The sequence below is a fragment of the Ranitomeya imitator genome, chromosome 2 (assembly GCF_032444005.1).
Source record: "Ranitomeya imitator isolate aRanImi1 chromosome 2, aRanImi1.pri, whole genome shotgun sequence".
Taxonomy (NCBI): Eukaryota; Metazoa; Chordata; class Amphibia; order Anura; family Dendrobatidae; genus Ranitomeya; species Ranitomeya imitator.
Window position 1 is genome coordinate 772,788,229 of NC_091283.1, and position 27,493 is coordinate 772,815,721.

General features: G+C 44.6%; 2 protein-coding genes across 2 annotated transcripts in view; one reads left to right on the forward strand and one right to left on the reverse strand.

Annotated features, from left to right (window-relative positions):
- SLC16A12 (solute carrier family 16 member 12) overlaps window positions 1–4,650 on the forward strand; it is a 66,040-nt gene extending 61,390 nt beyond the window's left edge. Inside the window, exons 6-7 of the mRNA XM_069753492.1 lie at window positions 1,651–1,910; window positions 3,168–4,650. Of these exons, the coding sequence (XP_069609593.1) occupies window positions 1,651–1,910; window positions 3,168–3,391 (484 nt within the window). The 3' untranslated portion in view covers window positions 3,392–4,650. The remainder of the gene's footprint in view (window positions 1–1,650; window positions 1,911–3,167) is intronic.
- Window positions 1–27,493, reverse strand: part of LOC138665736 (interferon-induced protein with tetratricopeptide repeats 5-like) — a 49,729-nt gene that overhangs the window by 13,870 nt on the left and 8,366 nt on the right. The gene's annotated exons all lie outside the window — the stretch shown is intronic.

Consider the following 27,493-nt stretch of genomic DNA (forward strand, 5'->3'; position numbering starts at 1 on the left):
GATTAAAAAAAATTGTCTGCAAAACTTTTTTGCCAACGTATTGCTGCTGGGTCCAATGGATCATTACTGGACATGTGAACATAGTCTAAGGCCTCATTCAGAAGGCAGTGATTTGTTTTTTGTACGCAAAAAAAGATAGAATTTTATCAATGTTTGGTTAATCAGATTTTCAACAGAATGCTGTAGATAAGCCCCTGATGCCGGTGGGCTTAAGGTACCGTCACACTTAGCGACGCTGCAGCGATACCGACAACGATCCGGATCGCTGCAGCGTCGCTGTTTGATCGCTGGAGAGCTGTCACACAGACCGTTCTCCAGCGACCAACGATGCCGGTAACCAGGGTAAACATCGGGTAACTAAGTGCAGGGCCGCGCTTAGTAACCCGATGTTTACCCTGGTTACCATCCTAAAAGTAAAAAAAACAAACACTACATACTTACCTACAGCCGTCTGTCCTCCAGCGCTGTGCTCTGCTCTCCTCCTGTACTGTCTGTGTGAGCACAGCGGCCGGAAAGCAGAGCGGTGACGTCACCGCTCTGCTTTCCGGCTGCCCGACGCTCACAGTCAGTGCAGGAGGAGAGCAGAGCGCAGCGCTGGAGGACAGACAGCGATAGGTAAGTATGTAGTGTTTGTTTTTTTTACTTTTAGGATGGTAACCAGGGTAAACATCGGGTTACTAAGTGCGGCCCTGCGCTTAGTTACCCGATGTTTACCCTGGTTACCAGTGAAGACATCGCTGAATCGGTGTCACACACGCCGATTCAGCGATGTCTGCGGGGAGTCCAGCGACGAAATAAAGTTCTGGACTTTCTTCCCCGACCAGCGACAGCACAGCAGGGGCCTGATCGCTGCTGCCTGTCACACTGGACGATATCGCTAGCGAGGACGCTGCAACGTCACGGATCGCTAGCGATATCGTCTAGTGTGATGGTACCTTTAGCTCAACTTCCATTTTGGGGGTGACAGGTTCCCTTTAAAAGAAGCTCAAAAGCCTGAGCATAAGAACAGCAAGTTGAACATTGCAGTGTATATGATGATTTTCCTTAGCATTCATTAAGCGCTGTTCAAGAGGGTTATGGAGGGGACCTACCTGAAAAAGATGTTATGTGCACATATCCGGTCCATGAAGGACAGACAAAACACAAACGGCATCCAAGTGCTGTCCGATATATATACTGTATATATATATATATATACATATATATATATGTATATATATATATATATTTCTATACATGTTTAGCCATACCTATACCCAGACCGTTACTAGCGGATTTTATCAGTAACTCTGATCATAATCGGACATGTTTCCAGGTTTTGGTGCAGACCGTCCCGTCCTAAAAAATAGATGGATGTATTGACACCCACATAGACTAAAATAGGTAGGCGTTTTGTTCGCGAAAAGAACGGTTAGAAATTACGTGTGAAAAACTGACGTCTGAATGAGCCATAACCCTGCACAACCCTTTTACCTTCTCTCTGAATTCTAATAATGTATTATGTAATTGATATTTTGTTTTTTTTCTAATTTAATATATTAACCTAAACATCTAAAAGCTAGAAAATTACATAATATCCCAGAGTTTTTTTAGCATTCATAAATGCGATATTTAGGTTTTGATATATATTGAAATCTCCATTTCTTTCAGATTTCTGAAGCAGCACCGATACGCATGCTACCTCATTGCCGTGGGACTGGACGGCCTCAGCTGCCTTTTCCTTCCGATTCTTAGGTGTTTTGAACTCCTTGTGCCTTTCTCTGTTACATTTGGTTATTTTGACGGAGCCTACGTTGCCCTGATTCCTGTTGTGACTGGAGATGTTGTAGGTACATCCAGCTTATCATCAGCCCTTGGTGCGGTGTTCTTCCTCCATGCGGTGCCATATCTGGTCAGCCCACCAATATCAGGTATGTTTAGATGTCCACAAGCCTTTTCAGTTTTGTAGCTACAGATGTTCAATGATTTATGACTATACTATATGGCCAAAAGGGAACACTTTACCATCCTACCTATATGAGGTTTATAGCCTTCTCATTCAGGAACCATGAGCATTAATATGGAGTTCCCCTGCCTTTTCTGAATATCATGGCCTTGAGTCAGGCTGAAGGAAAAGCTTCCGAGAGATACACAGCCTCTGGTCTGATATGGTGTATTACTGAGAAGGCTTTGCACAGCGGTTACATTCCTGGTAACGCCAGTCAGAGGTATAATATATAGTTAGCACCTAGCCAGGCAGGTGTTTGATGTTTTTCGATTGCTTTATTATTTAGTTAGGGCGGTGAGAATCTGGAATTGCTTGCCTGAGGAGGTGGTGATGGCGAACTCAGTCGAGGGGTTCAAGAGAGGCCTGGATGTCTTCCTGGAGCAGAACAATATTGTATCATACAATTATTAGGTTTTGTAGAAGGACGTAGATCTGGGGATTTATTATGATGGAATATAGGCTGAACTGGATGGACAAATGTCTTTTTTCGGCCTTACTAACTGTTACTATGTATTATTTGCCTCTCATATCCTTTATACGGATGGTTTCCGTCTATGTCACGGCCATGCCTCCCTACAACAGCCCTAGCGTATAACATTATCTATTGGTATTTTTCACTTGTGATACAGAAAAAAAAAGCACGTGTCTATGATTTTTACACGAACACACGGTCTGCATTAAACACTGACACGTGAACAGCCCCATAGACCATAGTGGGTATTTTTTACAAATGGAACACTTCCATGCAACACGGACATCTGATTGTGGCCTAAACGAGCACATTAGGAAAAACTGATAACTCTTCCCGGAATTTATTCAAAGGAAAACAAAGACATCCTGTAATCCGTGTGTCTTGCATTGGCTCCTAAGAGCTGGTATTAAACATAGGGATGAGTGGACCCTTCGAAGTTCAGGTTCGACCGACCTTCAACCTGAACCCAATAGAAATCATTGGGGACATTAAAAAATTCTATCTCCTCCCCAAACTGGAGCGTGTGTTCGGAGTTCAGCACCGGACACTTGGTATCTGGTACAAACCCCAAACTTTACAGTTCGGGTTCGTTAATCTCTAATTAGACATAACAGCATATATAAATCTTGCATGTTGTGTTCAACTGATACTTTTTAGTGATCTGATTCTACAGGTTTCTAATTCTTCTTTTTTTTTTGCCTTGTGCAGGTTTGCTGGTGGACACAACTGGAAACTACACGGCAGCATTCCTTCTAAGCGGGTTTTCTATGATATTTTGTGCCTTTTTATTAGCATTTGCCAAACTGGTACAAAGGTTAAAGCGCAAACGGCTGGCAATGACTGTGCCAACATCTGACACCAAGCAAGAGATCTGGACTAATGGAGATCTGACTTCTCCAGCCTCCGAAGAGTGTAACCACGGGGAGGTTTAGAGCCACCTGTCTCAACGGACAGTGATACCGGACGCCGGGATTTCTAGGAACAGGCAGAAAACCAGAAATCAACAATGCATTGGATTATGTTCTTCATTTTTAAACACCAGCCAGTATCTTTCAGACTAAGACTTACTATTTTAGAAATTGCACAATTTGAAAGAATTCGCCCGCTCGTCGATACGCCCATTGCATAGCAAATGCAGAAAAGCTGCACTTTATAAGGAACATTCTTGAAATTTAGATAAACTGGACTGACTTTTAGGATATTACAGTATATTTTAAACTTGACACCCCATGGTGAGCTAGACCTATGTGGGTGTGCGATGGATCCATTTCTATGCAATTAAAGAAGATGGTTTAAGAATGTTTTCTCACTGGAAAAAAAATCTTTACTTTTTCAGGATGAGGACGACTCAAAAACCAAAAATTCCGACGGTAGCCAATGCCAGTGAATCATTTACGTTCTGTGAATTGTTCACCATTTCAGTAGCTGACGAGTGCACCAGCCTAATGTGCGCCCTGGTCCTAAAATATCACTACGGGGAGTTATAGTCTGGATATTGATTCATCTTTTATTTTTGAGGAGGATATATTTTAAAGTGAATCTACGCCTTTTATGTTTCAGCTGCTGAAGAAATCTGAGTCCTATGTACATAGGCCTGCTGGTCTTTGAAAGCTAAATTCTCCACCACCTTTATATCTTCGATGGGTTGCTGCATTCCTGAGAAATCAGCGTTAAAAATCATATGCATTAAATGCCCTGGGCGGGTCCGAGCACTTCCCAGGTTTTTACCTCCTGAGGTTCATCCCAGCCAGAACTAGTCTCCTTAGCTTGATTTTTGTGACAACAGGTGTCAGGCAAATAAATCAAACAGGGAGCTATCAATCAAGCTAAAGAGGCTGGTGCTGGATAGGGAAACAACTTCAGGAGGCAGAGGCTCGTCCAGAGCACTTGATGCCTAGTTTGCATATGAATTAAAACACTGATTTCATGAGAAGGTAGCAACAGATAGGAGAAATAAAGGTGTAGATGGATTTAGCTCTTAAAGACCTGAATGCCGATAAATGTGTCTGTAAGAGCATCCCCACAATTACCAAATTTCCTTTTAAAGACATTTCCCCTTTCCCTTTCCCCTCTCATCCTCTTTTAATAAACAAACCCCTCAATTCCCAGCCTACTTACCCCATTTCCCTTATCACTCCACCCCCTTGTTAATTATAAAAGATTCAATAAAAATTTTGGGAAAAAAGAAAAAGGCAACATATTTCTACCTTCAGCCACCACTAGAGGGAGCTTACTGCATACTGTTTCGTTGTACCACCTACAGTCAAAAATAAGATGGCTCCCCCTAGTGGCAGTCAAAATATTATCCTTCAAATGTATGTCTTTGCAGGAAACTGTATAAAAATACTGACCAATGGCCACTATTAAAATAGTCACGTTCTGCTATTATATTAGTTTAAAGGGAATCTGTCAGCAGGGTTTTGCTATGTAATATACAGTGGGGCAAAAAAGTATTTAGTCAGTCAGCAATAGTGCAAGTTCCACCACTTAAAAAGATGAGAGGCGTCTGTAATTTACATCATAGGTAGACCTCAACTATGGGAGACAAACTGAGAAAAAAAAATCCAGAAAATCACATTGTCTGTTTTATTAGCATTTTATTTGCATATTATGGTGGAAAATAAGTATTTGGTCAAAAACAAAATTTCATCTCAATACTTTGTAATATATCCTTTGTTGGCAATGACAGAGGTCAAACATTTTCTGTAAGTCTTCACAAGGTTGCCACACACTGTTGTTGGTATGTTGGCCCATTCCTCCATGCAGATCTCCTCTAGAGCAGTGATGTTTTTGGCTTTTCGCTTGGCAACACGGACTTTCAACTCCCTCCAAAGGTTTTCTATAGGGTTGAGATCTGGAGACTGGCTAGGCCACTCCAGGACCTTGAAATGCTTCTTACAAAGCCACTCCTTCGTTGCCCTGGCGGTGTGCTTTGGATCATTGTCATGTTGAAAGACCCAGCCACGTTTCATCTTCAATGCCCTTGCTGATGGAAGGAGGTTTGCACTCAAAATCTCACGATACATGGCCCCATTCATTCTTTCATGTACCCGGATCAGTCTTCCTGGCCCCTTTGCAGAGAAACAGCCCCAAAGCATGATGTTTCCACCACCATGCTTTACAGTAGGTATGGTGTTTGATGGATGCAACTCGGTATTCTTTTTCCTCCAAACACGACAAGTTGTGTTTCTACCAAACAGTTCCAGTTTGGTTTCATCAGACCATAGGACATTCTCCCAAAACTCCTCTGGATCATCCAAATGCTCTCTAGCAAACTTCAGACGGGCCCGGACATGTACTGGCTTAAGCAGTGGGACACGTCTGGCACTGCAGGATCTGAGTCCATGGTGGCGTAGTGTGTTACTTATGGTAGGCCTTGTTACATTGGTCCCAGCTCTCTGCAGTTCATTCACTAGGTCCCCCCGCGTGGTTCTGGGATTTTTGCTCACCGTTTTTTTGATCATTCTGACCCCACGGGGTGGGATTTTCCATGGAGCCCCAGATCGAGGGAGATTATCAGTGGTCTGGTATGTCTTCCATTTTCTAATTATTGCTCCCTCTGTTGATTTCTTCACTCCAAGCTGGTTGGCTATTGCAGATTCAGTCTTCCCAGCCAGGTGCAGGGCTACAATTTTGTTTCTGGTGTCCTTTGACAGCTCTTTGGTCTTCACCATAGTGGAGTTTGGAGTCAGACTGTTTGAGGGTGTGCACAGGTGTCTTTTTATACTGATAACAAGTTTAAACAGGTGCCATTACTACAGGTAATGAGTGTAGGAAAGAGGAGACTCTTAAAGAAGAAGTTACAGGTCTGTGAGAGCCAGAAATCTTGATTGTTTGTTTCTGACCAAATACTTATTTTCCACCATAATATGCAAATAAAATGATAAAAAAACAGACAATGTGATTTTCTGGATTTTTTTTTCTCAGTTTGTCTCCCATAGTTGAGGTCTACCTATGATGTAAATTACAGACGCCTCTCATCTTTTTAAGTGGTGGAACTTGCACTATTGCTGACTGACTAAATACTTTTTTGCTCCACTGTAACAGCAGCGTTGTGTGGGGACAGAGAGCCTGAGTCCAGCAATGTGTCGCTTACTAGACTTCTTGGTACAGTTTTAATAGAATTCCTGCTTTCTCTGTTGTAGATGTATCAGTGGCCAGAATGTTAACCCCTTAGTAAACCTACCCAAACGATTGATTGACAGGTTGCTTATAGTTCAATTCACAGTGTACATAGGAAGCTGTCAATCAGTGGTGGGGGCGGCATTAGCAGATCAGCTAGACTGATCTGCATGTGAAACTCAGGCGTTGATAATCTCCTGCTGATAAAATATTGCTTGTATTGAAGGTACAGCACAAAGCCTAGTAAGCGACACATCCTTAGAATCAGACTTTCTCTCCCTAACTAGTGCTGCTATCACTGACACATTCCCTTTAAGGAATAATTTCACCCAAAATGTATATTTATATGGAAATAGCATATATTTATCGATAACTGGAATTGGGGTCAAATACCTAGAATTTTGAAAATCTTTCTATTCTCAATATTCAACCTAACAACCTGCTTGGATAAACAGAATCAGGTTTTTGCTACCCCATACGAGAGCAGCATGATGCAGGGGCAGAGAGCCTGATTCCAGTGATGTTACTTGCTGGGCTGTTTGTTGCAGTTTTGATAAGACCCTGTTTTATCTCCGGCATATCTACCAGTTCTCTGAAAGCTGAGCTCTGTATAACCCCGCCCACACCACTGATTGGTGGCTTACTGCCCATGTAGACAGAAAAAGCCAATCGTGGGATGGGGTTATACAGGGCTCATGAATATGGAGGACTACCAGCAGCAAGTTCACTAGTCCTCTAGTGTAATCTCCTACTGATAAATTAATGATTTTACCAAAACTATACTAAGCAGCCTGGTAAGTGATACATCACTGAAATTGGGGTCTCTGTCTCTACATTATACTGCTGTCAGATTAGGTAGCAAAAACTTGATGACAGGTTCCCTTTAATCCTGACTAACAGTAAAATGTCTTTATTTTATATTTTGGATGCTTTAAGGTATTAAAATTGTGACCGGAATAAAGATTCTGAAAAGGATCTGTCGCCACCACTGACATATCTGTTTTAGTAAATACTATATTCTAAATTTTACAGAGTTGCATTGCACCGTTCCTCCGTTATTCCTTCTATAAATTCTGTATGAATTAATTAGCATTTGGGTGTTACCAATTGGGGGGGTGTCCCTGTATACTCTAATACTGCCCAATCAGCACTGACAGTGCCAATCTCTGTAGGGCAGGGGTGTCAAACTGCATTCCTCGAGGGCTGCAAACAGGTCGTGTTTTCAGGATTTCCTTGTACTGCACAGGTGATAATTTAATCACCTACACACATAATGAGTTGGTGATTAAATTATCACCTGTGCAGTACAAGGAAATCCTGAAAACATGACCTGTTTGCAGCCCTCGAAGAAATGCAGTTTGACACCCTTGCTGTAGGGAATTTATAGAATAATGTGTCACAGCACCACAGGAACTCGGACACTCCAGACCCGCAGTTTCTATTGGGGTCATACCCCCTACCCGTGTCTTACCGGATTCTTGTCTCCAAAATTCATTGCTCTCCTCAGGAGCCCTCACATGACTACTTCGTACCATACGTTGTCTTAAGCGAGGTTTAAAAAAGACCCATTACGGGGTTGAAACGTTACCTCCACATCCTTTTGCTCTACTGTGGTGACGTCAATAAATGTTTGTCTGATATGCATTTGAAAATCCATAATTTTGAGTGCAGCTGTTTTTCCCAATCTCTGTAGGGACACGCCCCCTTCACAAGGGAGAATGGTAACGCCCAGTTGTCAATTTATACCTAATTTTCTAAAAGGAAAATTAGGAACAGATCACTGCAGAGTTTTGAGAAAAAGATGCTCCAGAAATGAGACTTCTTGGGGAACACAATTATTTACAGTGGTGCAGACAAGTCCACTAAAGTATTTCATACTACCACCGCTTTTCGAATGTGCCTTACTTTTACGAGCCATTTTCATGCTGTCCTCTCACCACTACAAATTTCATCATTAAACATAACGGAAATAAGCTGTTTTTTTGGCATTAAAAATTACCTTTGAAATGTTAGAGGTCATTTGCCATTTTTCTTGGGGTAACTATGAATCTCTGTCCCTGAAGCTTGGTTTACATAGGGAGTGATGGACGGATATCTAAAATCCACTGCCATCTGCTCAGAGTTATCCACATGAAAAGGAAGACATGCATGCAGACTAGACTTTCACTGTGGCTGAAGTGCGTGTAGCTTCTTGTGGTGTTTGCAGGCATGAGATTAAGGTCCATGCACACCGTAATGCACAAAGGCTCCAAAACTAAGCTGTGCAGCCTGCTAGTCGCATATTTAAGGTGCTATAGATGTATTCTTCCTTACCTTTTTTTCTGCAGACCTGTCATCAAAACAAAAGTAGCTAGTTTGTCAGCTTCTTATTGTCCCCCTGCACCCCGAAGTATTCAGTTCTTTGTGCTTTTTTAATGAAATCCACCCTGTGGTTATAGCAATATGGGCATTTTAATAAGTACATTTTTATGATATTTAGGTGTGTTTACTCCTCCCCCAGATACTGTGAACCACACCCCTTTGATAAAAAGCATAAAATTAACATATGAGGCCAACAAAATAAAAAAAAATCCCATATCTCTGTAACCGTATGGCAGATTTTAAGATATTAAGGCCGGGGTCACACTTGCGAGTGTGATGCGAGAAACTCACACGAGTCTCTCGCATCAATACCCGGCACTGCCGCCGGAGCATGCGGCTACATGTATTTCTATACAGCCTCACACTCCGGAGTGCCGGCGGCAGTGCCAGGAATTGATGCGAGAGACTCGTGCGAGTTTCTCGCATCACACTCGCAAGTGTGACCCCGGCCTAAAGCAAGAACAGGTTAGAACAGTACAGGAGGCCACTTTTGACCTAGAAACAGGTTCTTTTTAACATATCCTAGGAGTGGCACAATGTTACCAACAAAGCATGAGTTTGTGATACTCTGTCTCGAGATGTCTATGCAACATATTTGTGTGGCAACCCATTGATAGTAATATGCACTACCATGTGTCAAGAATGTTACTGCCACGTTGCGATACAGTATTGTCAGAAATTAGAGTCCTTTAGAACCAACTGATGTACATTATGTTATTGCTGTGGTGACCATTTGTGGAGGAGGCTCAGGAGCTGAGATCTCTCCACATCCATCCGATGATGGCTAAATCACCGGCATCAGTGTCTACCAGCAGAGGTTGGAGCTGAGCTCTGATTGCTACTGTTAACCATTTAAATGCCGCTCTAAATCTCTAACAAAGGCGTTTAAGTATTGCAGCTTCTGATGTTCACTCGAACTGGCTCCCCGCAACAATAAGGTGACATTAAGCCTGGTTAATAATGGAGAGATGTCAATAAGACAACGATACATTATTAATCCAATAGTAATAAATGGTTAAAAATAGACACACATTTTGAACAAAGTATTTTAATGAAATAAACACATGGGTTTTAATATCTATATTGTATGCTCAATCCAACTGACGACCCTCGTTCTTCTGAAAAAGGAAAATAAAAAAGCAACTATATCCCACCGCCGTACAGTCATGTCCCACAATGTAAATCCATCTGAAGGGATTAAATACATTTACAACCAGGAGCCTGCTAATGCAGCCGCCCCTGGCTGTAAAAACTGGGGAATGAATGGAATGCAGCTTCGTTGACTTGCGGTGCCGTCATAGAAGCTGCGCCCCCTAGTGGCATAAACTCATATGAACTGTAATATGAGGAAATATTCAGAAAAATTCCCACGCTACGGTTCAAATGAACTGCTGCTCCCTTGTGAGTTACCCGCCAGGGCCGTGGGGTACTCGGTACCGGGTCCAGTGTTAACAGGGGGATGTCACGGTGGCTACCCGCCCATGTAAAAGGGAAAGGTCTTTAATGGGAATAAAGTTTATGTTCTTGATGCCACCTGTGGTATTCGGTCAGTGGGGACCAACGCTGCTTTAAGGGGTCCTCTGGGGTGATGTTATGGCAGCTAGATGGTATAACTTCCCACAGGTGAAGTATATCCACAGGGCTCACGGTGTGTAGATGGAAGATGGTGAATGGCGCAGTAAAGAACGAGGACAGGTTTGCAGTCTCTTTACCTGGTTTACTGAAGACTTCAGCAGCCCCAGTCCAGGGCATAAGATCACAGGGCAGGCAGGGTCCGGCTGGCTTGGAGGCAAGTTAGGAGTCCCCCTATCTAGGTGGAAATCAAAGCCTTCCTCTAGCGCGGTGATGTTGTAGTCCCTTACTGCCTATGGCTTCAGATAAGGTCCTCACAGATGTTCTCTCTCTCTGTCCCACGTATAGGATAGGACACGACCCGTATGACTGGTGACTTGAGTCTGTTTATAGGGACTCTAGCACCCCCTGGCTCTAAAGGTGTCACTGTGTCTCCTGGGTATTAAGGCGGACAGGTAACTTGGAGTTCTCTGATGTAAGTCGTGGAGGGCCTTACAACCTTGGTGTTCCAGCTACCGGTCTCTGCGCCTCAAAAGGAGGCAGCCTGCTCGTGGCTGGTCTCCCCCTGGTATCCTTTCCTGTGCTTTGCTCTCCTTCACGCTCACTGCAAGATATTCGGCTTTCTGTATGTCTCTTTCCAGGAACTGCTGCACTGTGGCTACACAGCTCCGTAAACCCTCTTTTGCTTCAGACTGATCCAGCCTGTTTCCTGGCAAGAACTGTTCTCACCTTTCCCTCCAAAACTACCATATATATATATGGGGAGTCATCTAGTAAATAGGATCAAAAGCTCCCCCTGGTGGCCTGGAGTGTGAATGTGTTGCATGCTTGTGTTTACCTGGTTACAGTTATCCCTTCTTGCCTTCAAATGTAACATCACTCTCCCCATGAAGAAAGCAATGCTACTGTGACGACGAGGACCCTGGGGTGCCACACTTATCCCACCAAATGAATAGAAAATGCCATTGTGCAATTTAATGTTACTGACACACAATTCCTGCATTGTTCAAATTAATAGATCTAAAAGACTTAATGAAAATCATGTCTTTCTGTGAGAGACACAATGTTTGCTTGTAGTCTTCTGTGATTATGTTAACTTGGCCACAATCACTGAAATATCCAGATAGACAGGAAGTAAAGTTAATGTTTGGGAACATGAAGACAATATTAACGTCAGCAAAAACCAAATATGAAAATAAGCTTCTTATGATTGGGAAGTTTAGTAATGTACAGTATATATAAAATATTTGTACGAACTCACAATCTGCATGTAGCACAATCACTCTTATATACTTCCGTGGTGCTCAATAATAGTGAAACAAAGTCAAGAAAGTGAGCTCCTGGGATTGTCTGTTTGTTAGGGAATCCCCACAAATCATGCAGCTGCGGTGGCACGAACATAATCTACGAGCATGCCCAAGATACTTGGAGACCACCCGAGCATGTTCGGAAATCTCGAGTAACGAGCACACTCGCTCATCACTAATTATAACCTGAAAACTCAATGAACGAAAAGTCATGTACAATAAAATCAAGAAGTATTTACCTAGTGTTACCCTCCTCACTCTTGCATCATTTTTCTTTTACCTAAATGTTTACTAGGATATAGCCATGATGTCCTATCTACAACACATGGCCACTGCAGCTAATCACCAGGCACAGCGATTGTGCAAATGAAAATGACTTTAGACCACTGAGCCCACTAATTGGCTACAGTGGTTATGTGCTGTAGACGTAAGGTCACCGCCTCAGCCTCAGTCAACAATCACTGTTGGGTAGTAGAGGAGAGGTGATGGAGGAACGACAATGGCAATGGTAGGTAAGTACTAACTGCAGAGGTGTATCTTGGGGTGGGCAGGTGGGGCATGTGCTTTTTCTGAGCTGGCTGTCAAGCTGACAGCCGGCTCACATTAGGTGAAGCATCTTTCAGACGCGAGTACAGCTCTGACTGCCGATCATGTGATCATGCTGCTGATGTCACTCGCTGGCGAACAGAGGCACGACGAATATTGGTGTTAAGTGGTCGAGTGGAGCTGAAGACACCGAAGATTTAGTGTAATGTGAGGAGATTTAGTATGTGTGGAAGATTTAGTGCATGTGGGGGAGATTAAGTGTTGGGAGGAGATTTAGTGTGTGGAGTGATTTAGTATTGGGGAGATACTGTATTTAGTGTGTGGAGGAGATTTGGTGTGGGTGAGATTTATTGTGTTAGGGAGATTTAGTGTGGGAAGAGATCTAGTGTGGGGGGGAATTTAGTGTGGAGGGGAGGGGTGGAGGAGATTTAGTGTGAGGGGAGTAGTGGGGGATATTTAGTGTGTGGGGAGGGGTGGTGGAGATCTACTATATAAAGCTGAATGTGTGTGTGTGTGTATGTCCGGGATTGGCATCTGCACCGTCGCAGCTACAGCCACAAAATTTTGCACTGTCACACGTCTGGACCCCGAGAGCGTCATAGGCTATATTGTGAGGCGAAATTTTAACCCCGCGCGTTCCAATTCACCAAACAATTTTGCCCCTATCTACATAATGGGGAAAAAAGTGAAAGGAAAAGTGTTGGAAGCGTCGCAGCTATAGCAACAAAATTTTGCACAGTCACACGTCTGGACCCTGAGAGCGTCATAGGCTACGTTGTGAGGTGAAATTTTAACCCCGCGCTTTCCAATTCACCAAACAATTTTGCCCCTATCTACATAATGGGGAAAAAAGTGAAAGGAAAAGTGTTGGAGGCGTCGCAGCTACAGAAACAAAATTTTGCACAGTCACACGTCTGGACCCTGAGAGCGTCATAGGCTACGTTGTGAGGTGAAATTTTAACCCCTCGCTTTCCAATTCACCAAACAATTTTGCCCCTATCTACATAATGGGGAAAAAGTGAAATGAAAAGTGTTGGAGGCGTCGCAGCTACAGCCACAAAATTTTGCACAGTCACACGTCTGGACCCTGAGAGCGTCATAGGCTATGTTGTGAGGTGAAATTTTCACTCCGCGCTTTCCAATTCACCAAACTATTTTTCCCCTATCTACATAATGGGGAAAAGTGAAAAGAAAAGTGTTGGAGGCAAATTGACAGCTGCCAGATATGAACAAGGGGGACTTAAAGAATGAGAGCGATGGCGCCAAAGAGTATATACCGATCAGTTGCTAAGGTGGGGCCCCGACATGAGATACTCACCACACATGGGGATATGAACACACACACAAAATGCGCCACACACTACCACGTGCTTGAACACATATACCACCCTCAGCACACATTTCACCACACATACACCAACCTCGCCACATAAAAGTCGAAACACAAAAGTCGCCGCTCAAAACTCGCCACGCGCAAAACTCGCCACATGCAAAAACTAGGCTCACGCAAAACTCGCCACAAGTGCAAAATTCACCTCATGGAAAACTCGCCACATGCAAAACTTGCACATGCGGAAAAATTGCCACATGCACAAAATTTGCAACACATGCAAAAGTTGCCTCACACAAAACTTGCACATACTCAAAAGGCACCAGACATAAAACTCACCACGCACAAAACTCGCTATGCGCAAAACTTGCTACACACAACTTGCTACACTAACCTGTTACATGCAACTCGACACACAAAAAGTTGCTACACGCATGTTGCCACACAAAACTCATCTCACAAAAGTCGCTACATGCATGTTGCCACATACAACTCAACACACACAACTTGACAAACGAAACTCGCCCTAAAACACACACAAGTCTGGTATTAGCCTTCAAAAATAAAAATCTGATTAATAAGCAGACAAACTACAAGAGCAACAAATGTACCATATAGGAAATACAGCAGCTGTCAGTCACATGACCTGTCTATTATGTGTATGTGTGAGCTAATATATACTGCCAGGGGGAGGGCTTCCTGTTGGCTGGGGATTTATCAGGCTGCCAATTTATCTTACAAATACTGAGGTAAAAATACTGAGCAAATAACGTGTTAACGAGGTCTAATTCAGGAGATCACACAGGTATATACTATATACAGGGGAGATGACACACAGATATATACTATATACAGGAGAGATAACACACAGGTATATACTATATAGAGGAGGAGATGACATACAGGTACATACTATATACAGGAGGAGATGACATACAGGTATATACTAAATACAGGAGGAGATGACAAACAGGTATATACTATATACAGGAGCAGATTACCTACAGGTATATACTATATACAGGAGGAGATGACATACAGGTATATGCTATATATAGAAGATGACATACAGGTATATACTATATACAGGAGGAGATGACACACAGATATATACTATATACAGGGGAGATGACACACAGGTATATACTATATACAGGAGGAGATGACATACAGGTATATACTATATATAGAAGGAGATGACATACAGGTATATACTATATATAGGAGGAGATGACATACAGGCATATACTATATATAGGAGGAGATGACATACAGGTATATACTATATATAGGAGGAGATGACATACAGGTATATACTATATACAGGGGAGATGACACACAGCAGGTATATACTATATACAGGGGAGATTACATACAGGTATATACTATATACAGGAGATGACATACAGGTGTATACTATATATAAGGGAGATGACAAACATGTACAGGTCCTTCTCAAAAAATTAGCATATAGTGTTAAATTTCATTATTTACCATAATGTAATGATTACAATTAAACTTTCATGTATTATAGATTCATTATCCACCAACTGAAATTTGTCAGGTCTTTTATTGTTTCAATACTGATGATTTTGGCATACAACTCCTGATAACCCAAAAAACCTGTCTCAATAAATTAGCATATTTCACCCATCCAATCAAATAAAAGTGTTTTTTAATAACAAACAAAAAAACCAACAAATAATAATGTTCAGTTATGCACTCAATACTTGGTCGGGAATCCTTTGGCAGAAATGACTGCTTCAATGCGGCGTGGCATGGAGGCAATCAGCCTGTGACACTGCTGAGATGTTATGGAGGCCCAGGATGCTTCAATAGCGGCCTTAAGCTCATCCAGAGTGTTGGGTCTTGCGTCTCTCAACTTTCTCTTCACAATATCCCACAGATTCTCTATGGGATTCAGGTCAGGAGAGTTGGCAGGCCAATTGAGCACAGTAATACCATGGTCAGTAAACCATTTACCAGTGGTTTTGGCACTGTGAGCAGGTGCCAGGTTGTGCTGAAAAATGAAATCTTCATCTCCATAAAGCATTTCAGCCGATGGAAGCATGAAGTGCTCCAAAATCTCCTGATAGCTAGCTGCATTGACCCTGCCCTTGATGAAACACAGTGGACCAACACCAGCAGCTGACTGTGGGTACTTGACACTGGACTTCAGGCATTTTGGCATTTCCTTCTCCCCAGTCTTCCTCCAGACTCTGGCACCTTGATTTCCGAATGACATGCAAAATTTGCTTTCATCAGAAAAAAGTACTTGGGACCACTTAGCAACAGTCCAGTGCTGCTTCTCTGTAGCCCAGGTCAGGCGCCTCTGCCGCTGTTTATGGTTCAAAAGTGGCTTTACCTGGGGAATGCGGCACCTGTAGCCCATTTCCTGCACACGCCTGTGCACGGTGGCTCTGGATGTTTCCACACCAGACTCAGTCCACTGCTTCCTCAGGTTCCCCAAGGTCTGGAATCGGTCCTTCTCCACAATCTTCCTCAGGGTCCGGTCTCCTCTTCTCGTTGTACAGCGTTTTCTGCCACATTGTTTCCTTTCAACAGACTTACCATTGAGGTGCCTTGATACAGCACTCTGGGAACAGCCTATTTGTTGAGAAATTTCTTTCTGGGTCTTACCCTCTTGCTTGAGGGTGTCAATGATGGCCTTCTTGACATCTGTCAGGTCGCTAGTCTTACCCATGATGGGGGTTTTGAGTAATGAACCAGGTAGGGAGTTTATAAAAGCCTCAGGTATCTTTTGCATGTGTTTAGAGTTAATTAGTTGATTCAGAAGATTAGGGTAATAGGTCGTTTAGAGAACCTTTTCTTGATATGCTAATTTATTGAGACAGGTTTTTTGGGTTATCAGGAGTTGTATGCCAAAATCATCAGTATTGAAACAATAAAAGACCTGACAAATTTCAGTTGGTGGATAATGAATCTATAATATATGAAAGTTTAATTGTAATCATTACATTATGGTAAATAATGAAATTTAACACTATATGCAAATTTTTTGAGAAGGACCTGTATATATTGAGGTGAAAATGAGAGGTGTGAGGAGAAAATGAAAAGGTGTGAGTGCAAAATGAGAGGAGTGAGGGAAAATAGTGTAGTGATCGGAAAATGACAGATGTGAGGTCGAAATGACAAGTGTTAGGGGGGAATGAGAGGAGTGAGGGAGAAAATGAGAGGTGTGAGGGAGAAAATGAGAGATGTGAGGGGGAAAATGAGAGGCGTGATGGGAAAATAAGAGAAGTGACGTGCTATTACTAACCACAGATATTTACTATGCCCAGGCAACGCCGGGCTCTTCAGCTAGTTTAGTATAAAGGCAGTGGGGAAGATTTAGGGTAACGGGGAAGATTTGAAAACAAGTTTGGGGAGCAAGGAAGGGACAGGTGCAGACTAGTGATGAGCAGGCAATACCCACAATTCCTAACAAACAGGCAATACCTGCATGTGTTTCGGCTGTCTAACAGCCATAAAACATGCAGCCGCAGGGACTCAAACATATTATCCGAGCACGCCAAAAATACTCAGATAATACCCGAGCATGCTCAGACAACACATTATCCAAGTACGTTCGCTCATCACTAGTGCAGACACAATATGGAGGGTCAGAGAAATCTTAAGATACATTATGCAGGTCATGTATGAGGAAACAGTTTGGGGGATGGGTGCATACACATTATGGTGAGAGGAGGGATGGGTGTGGACACATTATGTTGAGTGGGAGGCTGTGTGCGGACACAGTATGAGGAACGAGTAGAATGTATGAGGGGGATTGGTGCAGGCACAGTATCGGAGTGGGGGGATTGGTGCGGACACAGAATGGGGATGAAGGTTGACAACGCAGAATGTGGAGCAAAGAGGGAATGTATGCGGACACAGTACGGGGAGCAAGGGATGCAGAGACAGTATCGAGAGTGGGCGTTTGGGTGCAGAAACATGGGTGCGGACACATTATGAGTCGCAATGGGAAAAATGTATGTGGACACAGTATGAGGAGCGAGAGTGATGTTATGGGTGCGAACGTAGTATGGGGAGTTGGGGAGATATTTACCATAGACATGCCCCCATTTGAAGAAGCTAATTAAGGCTAAACTTGCCCTGCAGTATTATCTTAAAGTCTAAGCACTTGCCTTTATAACTTTATTCACAGCACAGCACATTGCACCTTATCCTTAGGCTACATTTAATATTTAGTGCTACTACTTAGGCACATTTTTCATCTGAACTGCTTGGAAGCCAGGTTTGTTTAGTGCTGCTATTGGAGCGCCCGCTAGGGCCGTGGGGTACTCTGGTGGCGTCCGGCAGTTCTTAAGGGGGTTATCAAGGCAGCAGTGGCCCAGTCCGTGGCCCTGGGCATCTAATAAAATTAATGAAATGAAGAGGAAATAAAGTCTATAGGGAGTTAGTTCATGACGCCACATGTGGTGTTTGGCAATGGATGGCTGACACTTTTTAAGGGGACCGCTAAGACCGATGGTGACGCAGCTGGAATGGTTCTGTGTTGTGAATTCTGCTCTTGGGTTCTGTTGTGAATTCTGTTGTCGAGCTCCCTCCTGTGGTCGTGAATGGTACTTCGGCGAGTTCTGTCTATGGGCTCTCTCTGGTGGCTATGAGTGAAGCTGCTGCTTCTGAGGTTCCTTACACAGGTGATGTGGTTTATCCTTTGGTTGGCTGCTCTATTTAACTCCTCTCAGATCGTTACTACATGCCAGCTGTCAATGTTTTTGCATTCGTTCAGTTCGCTCCTGGATCTCTCTGGTGACCTGCCTTCTTCCGCAGAAGCTAAGTTCCTTATAGTCTTATTTTGTTCTCTGTTTTCTTGTCCAGCTGTTTTTCATGATTTTGTCTTGCTAGCTGGAAGCTCTGGGATGCAGAGTGGCCCCTCCGCACCGTGAGTCGGTGCGGAGGTCTTTTTTGCACACTCTGCGTGGTCTTTTGTAGGTTTTTGTGCTGATCGCAAAGTTACCTTTCCTATCCTCTTTCTATTTAGTAAGTCTGGCCTCCCTTTGCTGAAACCTGTTTCATTTCTGCGTTTGTGACTTTCATCTTTACTCACAGTCAATATATGTGGGAGGCTTCCTTTACCTTTGGGGAATTTCTCTGAGGCAAGGTAGGCTTTATTTTCTATCTCTAGGGCTAGATAGTTCTTAGGCTGTGACGAGGCGCCTAGGTCTGGTCAGGAGCGCTCCACGGCTATTTCTAGTGTGTGTGATAGGATTAGGGCTTGCGGTCAGCAGAGCTCCTACATCCCAGAGCTCGTCCTGTATGAGGTTTAATTATCAGGTCATTCCGGGTGCTCCTAACCACCAGGTCATAGCAGGGTTCCCTCCAGTGGTTGTAGATGGGAATGCAGTTGTCTCTGAGTCACAGTCCTGGCCAGGTGTATTTGCTAATTGCTGTTCTGACTGGGATATTTAAGTGTGCAGGATTCATTAGCCCTTGCCAGTTGTCAATGTTTCTTTGGAAGTATTGGATCTCTGCCTGGCCTCTCCTGCTTAACTGCCAGTTCAGCAAAGATAAGTGTCTGTTTCTTTTTCTGAAGCACATACAGTATGCTGTGTGCTTATTTTCAGTGCTGATCTTTTGTTTCTGTTTGTCCAGCTTAGACTGTGTCAGTTGTTTTTCTCAGTCTGGTTGGATTCTCTGGAGTTGCAGATATACTCTCCACATCTTTAGTTAGGTGGTGGAGTTTTGTATTTTCTGCTGTGGATATTTTTGTAGTATTTTTATGCTGACCGCTTAGTATCCTGTCCTGTCCTTTTCTATTTAGCTAGAATTGGCCTCCTTTGCTAAGCCTGTTTTCTGCCTGCGTGTGTCTTTTCCTCTCCAACTCACAGTCATTATTTGTGGGGGGCTGCCTATCCTTTGGGGGTTTACTCTGAGGCAAGATAGTTTTCCTATTTCCATCTTTAGGGGTATTTAGTCCTCCGGCTGTGTCGAGGTGTCTAGGTTTTGTTAGGCACACCCCACGGCTACTTCTAGTTGCGGTGATAAGATCAGGGTTTGCGGTCAGTATAGTTACCACTTACTCCAGTGAAGGTTTTCATGCTGCTCCAAGGCCACCTAATCATAACAGTTCTGCTCCCTACAGGTGGAGCGAGCCCCAGGGCGACCGGTATAGTTGGTAAGGGATCGTAGATGATGGGGTGCAGGACTGAGGGTGCGGGAAATGACTGGAGGACACAAGGGCTGCAGTTTCCGTTACCTTTACTTGTTAGTTGCAGATGCAGTCAGGGGCACAGGTAACAGGTGATGATAGGGTCCTGGCAGCCTGGAAGCAACATGGGATCTACCTAGCCAGGTGGGTTTGGAGGCCTTCCTCGTGTGCTATTCTCTTAGGTCCTTGCTGCTTTAAGTTCTGCTCAAGCTCCTCTCCTGCGTGTTGCTTCTAACCTGTATGGCAGACAGCGTGAGCCTATCATGAGCACTGCCTTTTCACTGGCAGCCCCAGCTCTTGATCTGCTGTGGTGCTTCCAGGCGTTCAGTGTGGCCAGGGAGCTTGCAGATCCCTGCCCTCCAGATTCAGCTGTCGGGGCATACAGCACCCACACAGCCAAGGACTCTGGCGTCCTCTTTTGTCTGCACTCTCTTCTGGGGTGAGCTCATTACAGTTCCACTCCCCAGGTTCTCCTTGACTTGCCTCCTCTCCTCTCACTCTCAGACTCCTCACTCCACTAATTCCACCTCCAGGCCAGAACTTATAAGGAAATCGGGTGTTAGAGCTCCCCCTTCTGGTCTAGAGTCAGGAAGGTGTTGGATACTGGTATTACCTAGTAAGGGGATCCCTCCTTGCTTCCAGGCATGACATCACCCCCTGTGATGGAGGCAATGCCACTGTGGCAACTGGACTCCTGGGGTGCCATATTCCCCCCTAGTGCAATTCAGTTACCCCGGATTCAGGAAACCTAAAACATTAATAAGTGAACAATTAATAACAACAATTGATACAAATTTACAAAGTCTTAAAAGAAATGAAAAAAATTACAAAAAACCCCAAAAGAAAAAACAACAACACCGTTACGGCAGCGCCTAGTCGTTATGCTGTCATCCATGAATTGTCTTTGTCCGCGTACCTGGAGTTTGGTTTGTGGTAGCCGCCTTAACCCATTTTGTGTATCAACCCTGGTAGTGGCTACAGGGCACTCTGCCGGTGGGCCTGGTTTTCGGCCACGCCGGCGGCTTATTTTCAAGACCAAATCAGGGTAATTATGTACACGTAAGGTCCTGGTCACACATAGTCTGGTGGCCCAATTGTCCGTCAACAGGTTAGATGAATATTTTTAAAAGTTCATACAGTAAATCTCTGTATCCTCCCATGCTTAACCGTTGCAATTTTACACATTAGTAACTTATTTACATTATCAACACATTTATATTTTAGTCCCTATACCGGATTGGGATCTGACCTCGGGTACTAATGGGTGGATCTTCGTAGCACTGGTAATGGTACTTACCTGACTGGATTCACTGTGCTTGCTACCACTGGTATAGTGCGCTCTCTATTGGCTACACTACGGGTGACTCTATGTAGCACAGGTATACCTAATTTTCTAGTACTACTGTTGCTCACTGTGGGCATGACCGATTCATCGCTGGCAGGGGGTGGGTTCTTTTGCTCTGCTGCTGGTGTGGCATCTTCTACTTGAGCCCCCTAGTCTTCAGGCTGGTCTTGGGGCTGGGGAAAGGTCAAAATGGGCACAACTATGGCCTGGTTCACTCTTGTCCAATTTGGAGGGAACTCGCCGAGTACTATGCTGATCTTTCCCTCCACTTCTTCCATTGGCTGAGGAATGTTTTGGTCTTCAATCCTCACTTTTATTTGGTTAGGGCATGGTTTTAGATGATCCCTCGACACTGCCGCTGAGGTTTCTCCTCCATCTTTACTGATGAGGCACACCTTGGTGTTATCAAAGTCTGAAGGTAAAACTGTGTATGGCTCATCCTCCCACTGATCATCTAGTTAATGAACTCATCTCTTCCTTTTGAGTACCTGTTCTCCAGGTGACAAGGGAACTGCAGGGGCGTGCTGATTATAATTTCTCTCCTGCCTCTGTCTTGCCTGGGACAAAATCTTCTCTACGCATTCTTGTATTTTGCGGGATTGCTGCTGCCACTCTGTAACCCAGTCTGCGTCTGGTGATGTTATTTCAGATGTTAAGACTCCCATGTTAAAGTCGACGGGTAACTTGCCAGGTCTCGGTCTCATCAGGTAGGCGGATGTACAGTTGGTGGAGTTTACCGGGATATTGGTTGTATAGATCTACCAAATCTGGCAACTTCTCTGGCCACTGATTTAGCTCTTCCAGGGGCAAGGTCTTCAACAGGTCAATTACCCCCTAGTTTATTTTCATGCACATGCCATTTGTCTGCGTATGGTACAGCATCATCCTGATTTTCTTGCAGCTGTACAGGTTACAGAACTCCTGGAACTCTTCTGCCTCAAATGCTGTCCCTTGGTCAGTGAGCACTTGTTCAGGGTAACCGTGCAGTCAACAAAAATGTTCTTGAAACGCTTTTACTGCCGTCTTTGCTGTTTGGTCTTTGACAGGCACGACTACCAGGAACGTTGAGTAATTGTCCACTATGGTCAGAGCGTAGGTGTAGTCAGTCCTACTCGGGGTCAACTTCACGTAATCCAAAGCTACCAGTTCAAGTGGCCTCTTCATGATGATCGGCTGTAATGGAGCTTGCTGGCTGTTACGGTCTTTCCTGCGCAGGTTGAATGGGCCACATTCTCGGCACCACCTCTCAATTGGTTTTTTCATGCCAATCCAGTAGAATCTCTCACGAAGTAGGACCTCCAGCTTATTCCACCTGAAGTGTCCTGTCTTCCATCGTGGTACACCTCCAAGACCATTGGTGCATCCCGCTTCGGGACTACCACTTGCCAGACCAGTTCATGTGTGCGCAAGTTCCTCCGACACAGCTTACCCTCATACATGAACAGCTTGCCCTTCTCCTTCCACAACTGTTGCGTTTCTTGTGGAGCATCTGGGCCAGGGTGTGAGTCAGCTTGTGTCAGCAACTCTTTTACTAGGCGGACTAACGGGTCGCTATCTAGCGTCTCTGCCCATCCATGGTGGGCAATGGGTTAAACGTGGCCTCTTGCATGACATAGCACTTGTTCCTCATGCAATGTGAGCAGGGGGCCACCTCGGGGCGGTGAAAGGCTGGTAGCTCAATTTCTTCTAGCTCTTCCGGGTCTTCTCCCTCGTCTGGTAAATTGGGCATCCTGGACGGTGCATCAGCATTAACGTTCTTATGCCCCGCTCCATACTTGCTGGTAAATTCGCAGTTGGACAACCGGGCCATCCATCGCTGTTCCAATGTACCTAGCCTTGTGGTTTCCAAGTGAGTCAGCTGGTTATTGTCCATGAAGACAGTAAACTTCGCTGAAGTCAGATAGTATTTGAATCGCTCAGTCACAGCGCAGACTATGGCGAGAAACTCCAACTTAAAGGAATTATAGTTGTCGGGGTTCCTTTCAGTGGGATGAAGCTTCCTACTGGCGTAGGAAATCACTCTCTCTCTCTGCCTTTCTGTACTTGTGACAGCACTGCTATCAATCCCATGTTGCTGGCATCAGTGAAAAGTATGAATGGTTGGTCATAGTCAGGATAGGCCAGGACTTCATCTCCTGTCTGAGCCATCTTCAACCGGGTGAAGGATTCTTCTAGCCTGCTGTTCCTCTCGAATGGAGGATTCTTGTTCTTGGCCTTCTTGGATTGGCCCACTAGAAGGTCTTGCAGGGGTTTTGGCTATTTTGGTGAAGCCCTTGATGAATCTCCGGTAGTAGCCTACCAACCCGAGGAACTGCCGTACTTGATGTATGGTGTAGGGTTTTTGCCAGTCCCTGATAATGGTGACTTTGTCAGGATCTGGTGCCAAGCTTTCCATGCTTACTACATGGCTTAGGTACTGCACCTTGGGCTTCAACAGGTGGCACTTGGAGATCTTCACTTTCAGGCCAAAGTTGGGCATGATTTCGAACACCTCGGCCAGGTGCTTCAAGTGGTCTTCATAGGTTTTGGAGAAGACAATGACATCATCCAGGTACAACAGAAAGGTTTTGAAGTTTTTATGTCCTAAGCAGCATTCTATTAACCGCTGAAACATTCACGGTGCATTGCAGAATCCCAATGGCATGCTGTTGAACTCGCAGAGGCCCATTGGTGTTGTAAATGCTGTCTTTTCTCTATCCGCCTCTGCCATGGGAACCTGCCAATACCCACTGGTGAGATCTAAGGTGGAGAAATAGTTAGTGGATTTCAGTGCAGCTAATGATTCCTCAATTCTGGGTAACGGGTAGGCGTCCTTATGTGTAATGCGGTTAATCTGCTTGTAGTCAACACACATCCTCATTGTACCATCTTTCTTTCTAATGAGGACTAACGGAGCTGCCCAAGGGCTACAACTGTCTCTGATCACCCCAACCTCCTTCATCTCCCATGAACATACCCTTGGCACATTGATAGTGAGCTGGAGGTACAGGCCAGTACCTTTCTCTAATGGGTGAATGATCTCCAGTGGGGATATGGTGTTGGACCCCTTTTACCTGCCCAAAGTCTAGAGGATGTTTGCTAAAGACCACCTCATATTCTTGGACCACCCGGTAAGCCCCATGCTTTTGGTGCAAAGGGGTGGAGTCAATGCCTATGTGCAGCTTCTGACACCAATCCACCAGCTGTTCTGCAGAGCCATTGTCCTCCACCTGGTCGGACGGGACCAAGGGTTCGACTGCCTGTATTGCTTTGTTACTGACAGTGAACAGCTTAGCAAGGGTGGCGTATCGGGGTAAATGGACCTCTTTTTCCCCACAATTCAGTATACGTACCGGTACCCTCCCCTTATGGATATCGACTACCCCTCTGGCTATCAGGATGTGGGCCTACTATCAGAGTACACAAATTCTACCAGGGCCTGGTAGTATTGAGCCCTAAGGCCTATTGCTGCTCGACACCAGAATAACATTTCACTCCTAGGGGGTATTGAAATGGGGATTGGGTCACTCACTCTGACACTGCTGACTTCTCCACACGACAGCTCTGGCTGTTGTCTCTGCATCAGGGGTTTGATCTCTTTTTGCAGGACTCGCTGCTCACCCAAACTGGCAGTTTCGGCTACCTGCTGCAATAAAACAATAACCTCGCCAAGACAATTTTCTATCACATTGGTACCTAAGGTCATCATTGGGTTACATTCTCGCTGATCAATATCTACAATTATCAGACCTTGGGCTTTCAACTCTACTCGCCACACCTTAATGGTCACCTCTTTAAACCCCACATGTGGCAAAGGCTGACCATTGCTGGTGACTATTGTTAAATTATTATCTGGGCTGTGGGCAATAACAGAGTCAGCCCAGTACTGTTTGTAAAGAATATATGGCATAGTCCATAGTCCAATATATGGCATAGTCCATAGTCCAAAGACATACTGATAGGGACTTTAGATTGTGAGCCCCAACGGGGACAGCAACGATAATGTGTGCAACCTGTAAAGCGCTGCGGAATATGTTAGCGCTATATATAAAAATAAAGATTATTATTATTATTATTATAGTCATCACCTGGGAGCTAGTGTCCAGTAAAGCATTCATCAAGATGCCATCAATCATGACAGGCAAGGACCAGCCATCCTCCCACGCACTTGTCTTGCCAGCTTTGGGGGTATGGTCGTCTTACTCTTGGAGGTTGGCCCTCTGCTCCAGGGGTTGCTCATTTAAATTGCAGAATCTTGCGATGTGCAGACCTTGTTGCAGTGGCGACAGATGGGCTGTCCGTACTCGTCGTAGCAATCGCTGTCTCTTCCTCTGGTTGGTGAGATTCTCTTCTGCCATCGCCACAGGGTATCATCTGGACTGGAGGCCAGCTGGATCTTTTCCTTTGGGGACACTTGCATGGACCGCACGGTTTTTATTAGTGCCACTACACTTTTGGTCAGCTCCTGGACCTGGAGACGTAGTTCTGCAGAAGGGTCATTATCTAGGGTCTGCGTGTCAGCTTCCACGAGGGTCTGGGGAAAGGACGCCGCTTCCTGGTGGTATGTAATTGCTGGGTGCCTAGGTGGCGCAATGCCGCTGGACTTTGGTTCATGCAGCACCCGGATGGCCCTATCTTTAATGTGCGCAAAGTCCAGGTCAGGGTTTTGTAGGGCCATTATACGCAGCTGTGTCCTGTGGGTGTTGGACAGGAGTCCCTCAATAAACTGCTCCTTTAGCTATCTATCCTCATCTTGCATGCTGTCAGGGTCAACCTGCTTTATGGCTCCTGAAGATTAAGGGCATAGTCCCATATAATGTCCTGCACCCAGGGGCGGATTATAATAGTGTCAATCTGAGTGGTAGCCTAGGGCCCAGTGGTGTGGGGGGGCCCTGGGCTACTGCTCAGATTGCCCGCCGCCATCAGGGCATTACTGCCCTGACTGGCGTATGGGCCCGATGGGCAGAGGGGGCCTGCATCGGGCCCCTGTCTCATCTGCTCACCGGGCCCCTACTGGCACTGCGGCAGTTAAATGCTATTGATGTGCGGGCGCGCGCCCGCATGTCAATAGTTAACAGCCGCCAGCCAATTGGAGGCTGGCAGCTGACATCAGCCGCAGCGCACGTCGCCAGGTGGGATCGCTACTTCCAACAGGTGGCGCTATAGAGTTTAAGTCCTCTTTTTCTCAGAAGAGGCAATTTGCATATTATATTTCCCAGAGGAGCATTGTACGGCAAATAAGCCTCCTTACCTTGACAAGCCAGAGATTGTATGTCACTCTCCATAAGGAGAAACAATACCCCTTAGACCCCAGTCCAGAGCCTCTCACCTAGCCTAATCAGTTCTCATACTTCGCACTGACGAGGGCCAACAGCCCGAAACACCGTGTCTGCGAATTGAGATACTAATTTGGCTTTTATCCTAAGTCATATTGCACGACTCGTTAAAGAGTTGATTGTGACTTGTAGGATCGCTACTTCCAACAGGTGGCGCTATAGAGTTTAAGTCCTCTTTTTCTCAGAAGAGGCAATTTGCATATTATATTTCCCAGAGGAGCATTGTACGGCAAATAAGCCTCCATACCTTGACAAGCCAGAGATGGTATGTCACTCTCCATAAGGAGAAACGATACCCCTTAGACTCTATTCATTTATTAATTTTTAAAAACCAGTAAAATGTTAAAACCTGAATGCAGAATTGCATTTCTACGATGCCTACGATACGGTTACAATCCACAAAAGATTGTTTTCCAATTATCAGTCCATTACATGGAATACAAAAAAAATTAAAATAATTCAATTTATCTTGCTAAAAAAACCCTGTTCTTATGGTAAAGATGACAAAAATAGAAAATAACTTAGATCTCACAAGATGGGTAATATGGGATAATAAAAGGAGTAGTAATAACTAAATTTGGTGTAAATCCTAAAGAATTTAGATATGTTTTTTCCAATGCATTTTCTCTATATGTGTTGTGTGCCATGACTAATCCCCGCTTGTGTTCCACTTACCCTGTCCCCCTGATGCTGTTTCATTGAAACACGTAGTGTGTATAGTGACTGCTCGGATCTCCTCCTATAGTGACTGCACGTTTCTCCCCCTATAGCGACCGCACGGTTCTCCTTCTATAGTGACTGTACGGTTCTCATCCTATAGTGACCGCATGGTTCTGCTGCTATAGTGACCGCACGGTTCTCCTTCTATAGTGACTGTACGGTTCTCATCCTATAGTGACCGCATGGTTCTGCTGCTATAGTGACTGCACGGATCTCCTCCTATAGTGACCGCACAGTTCTC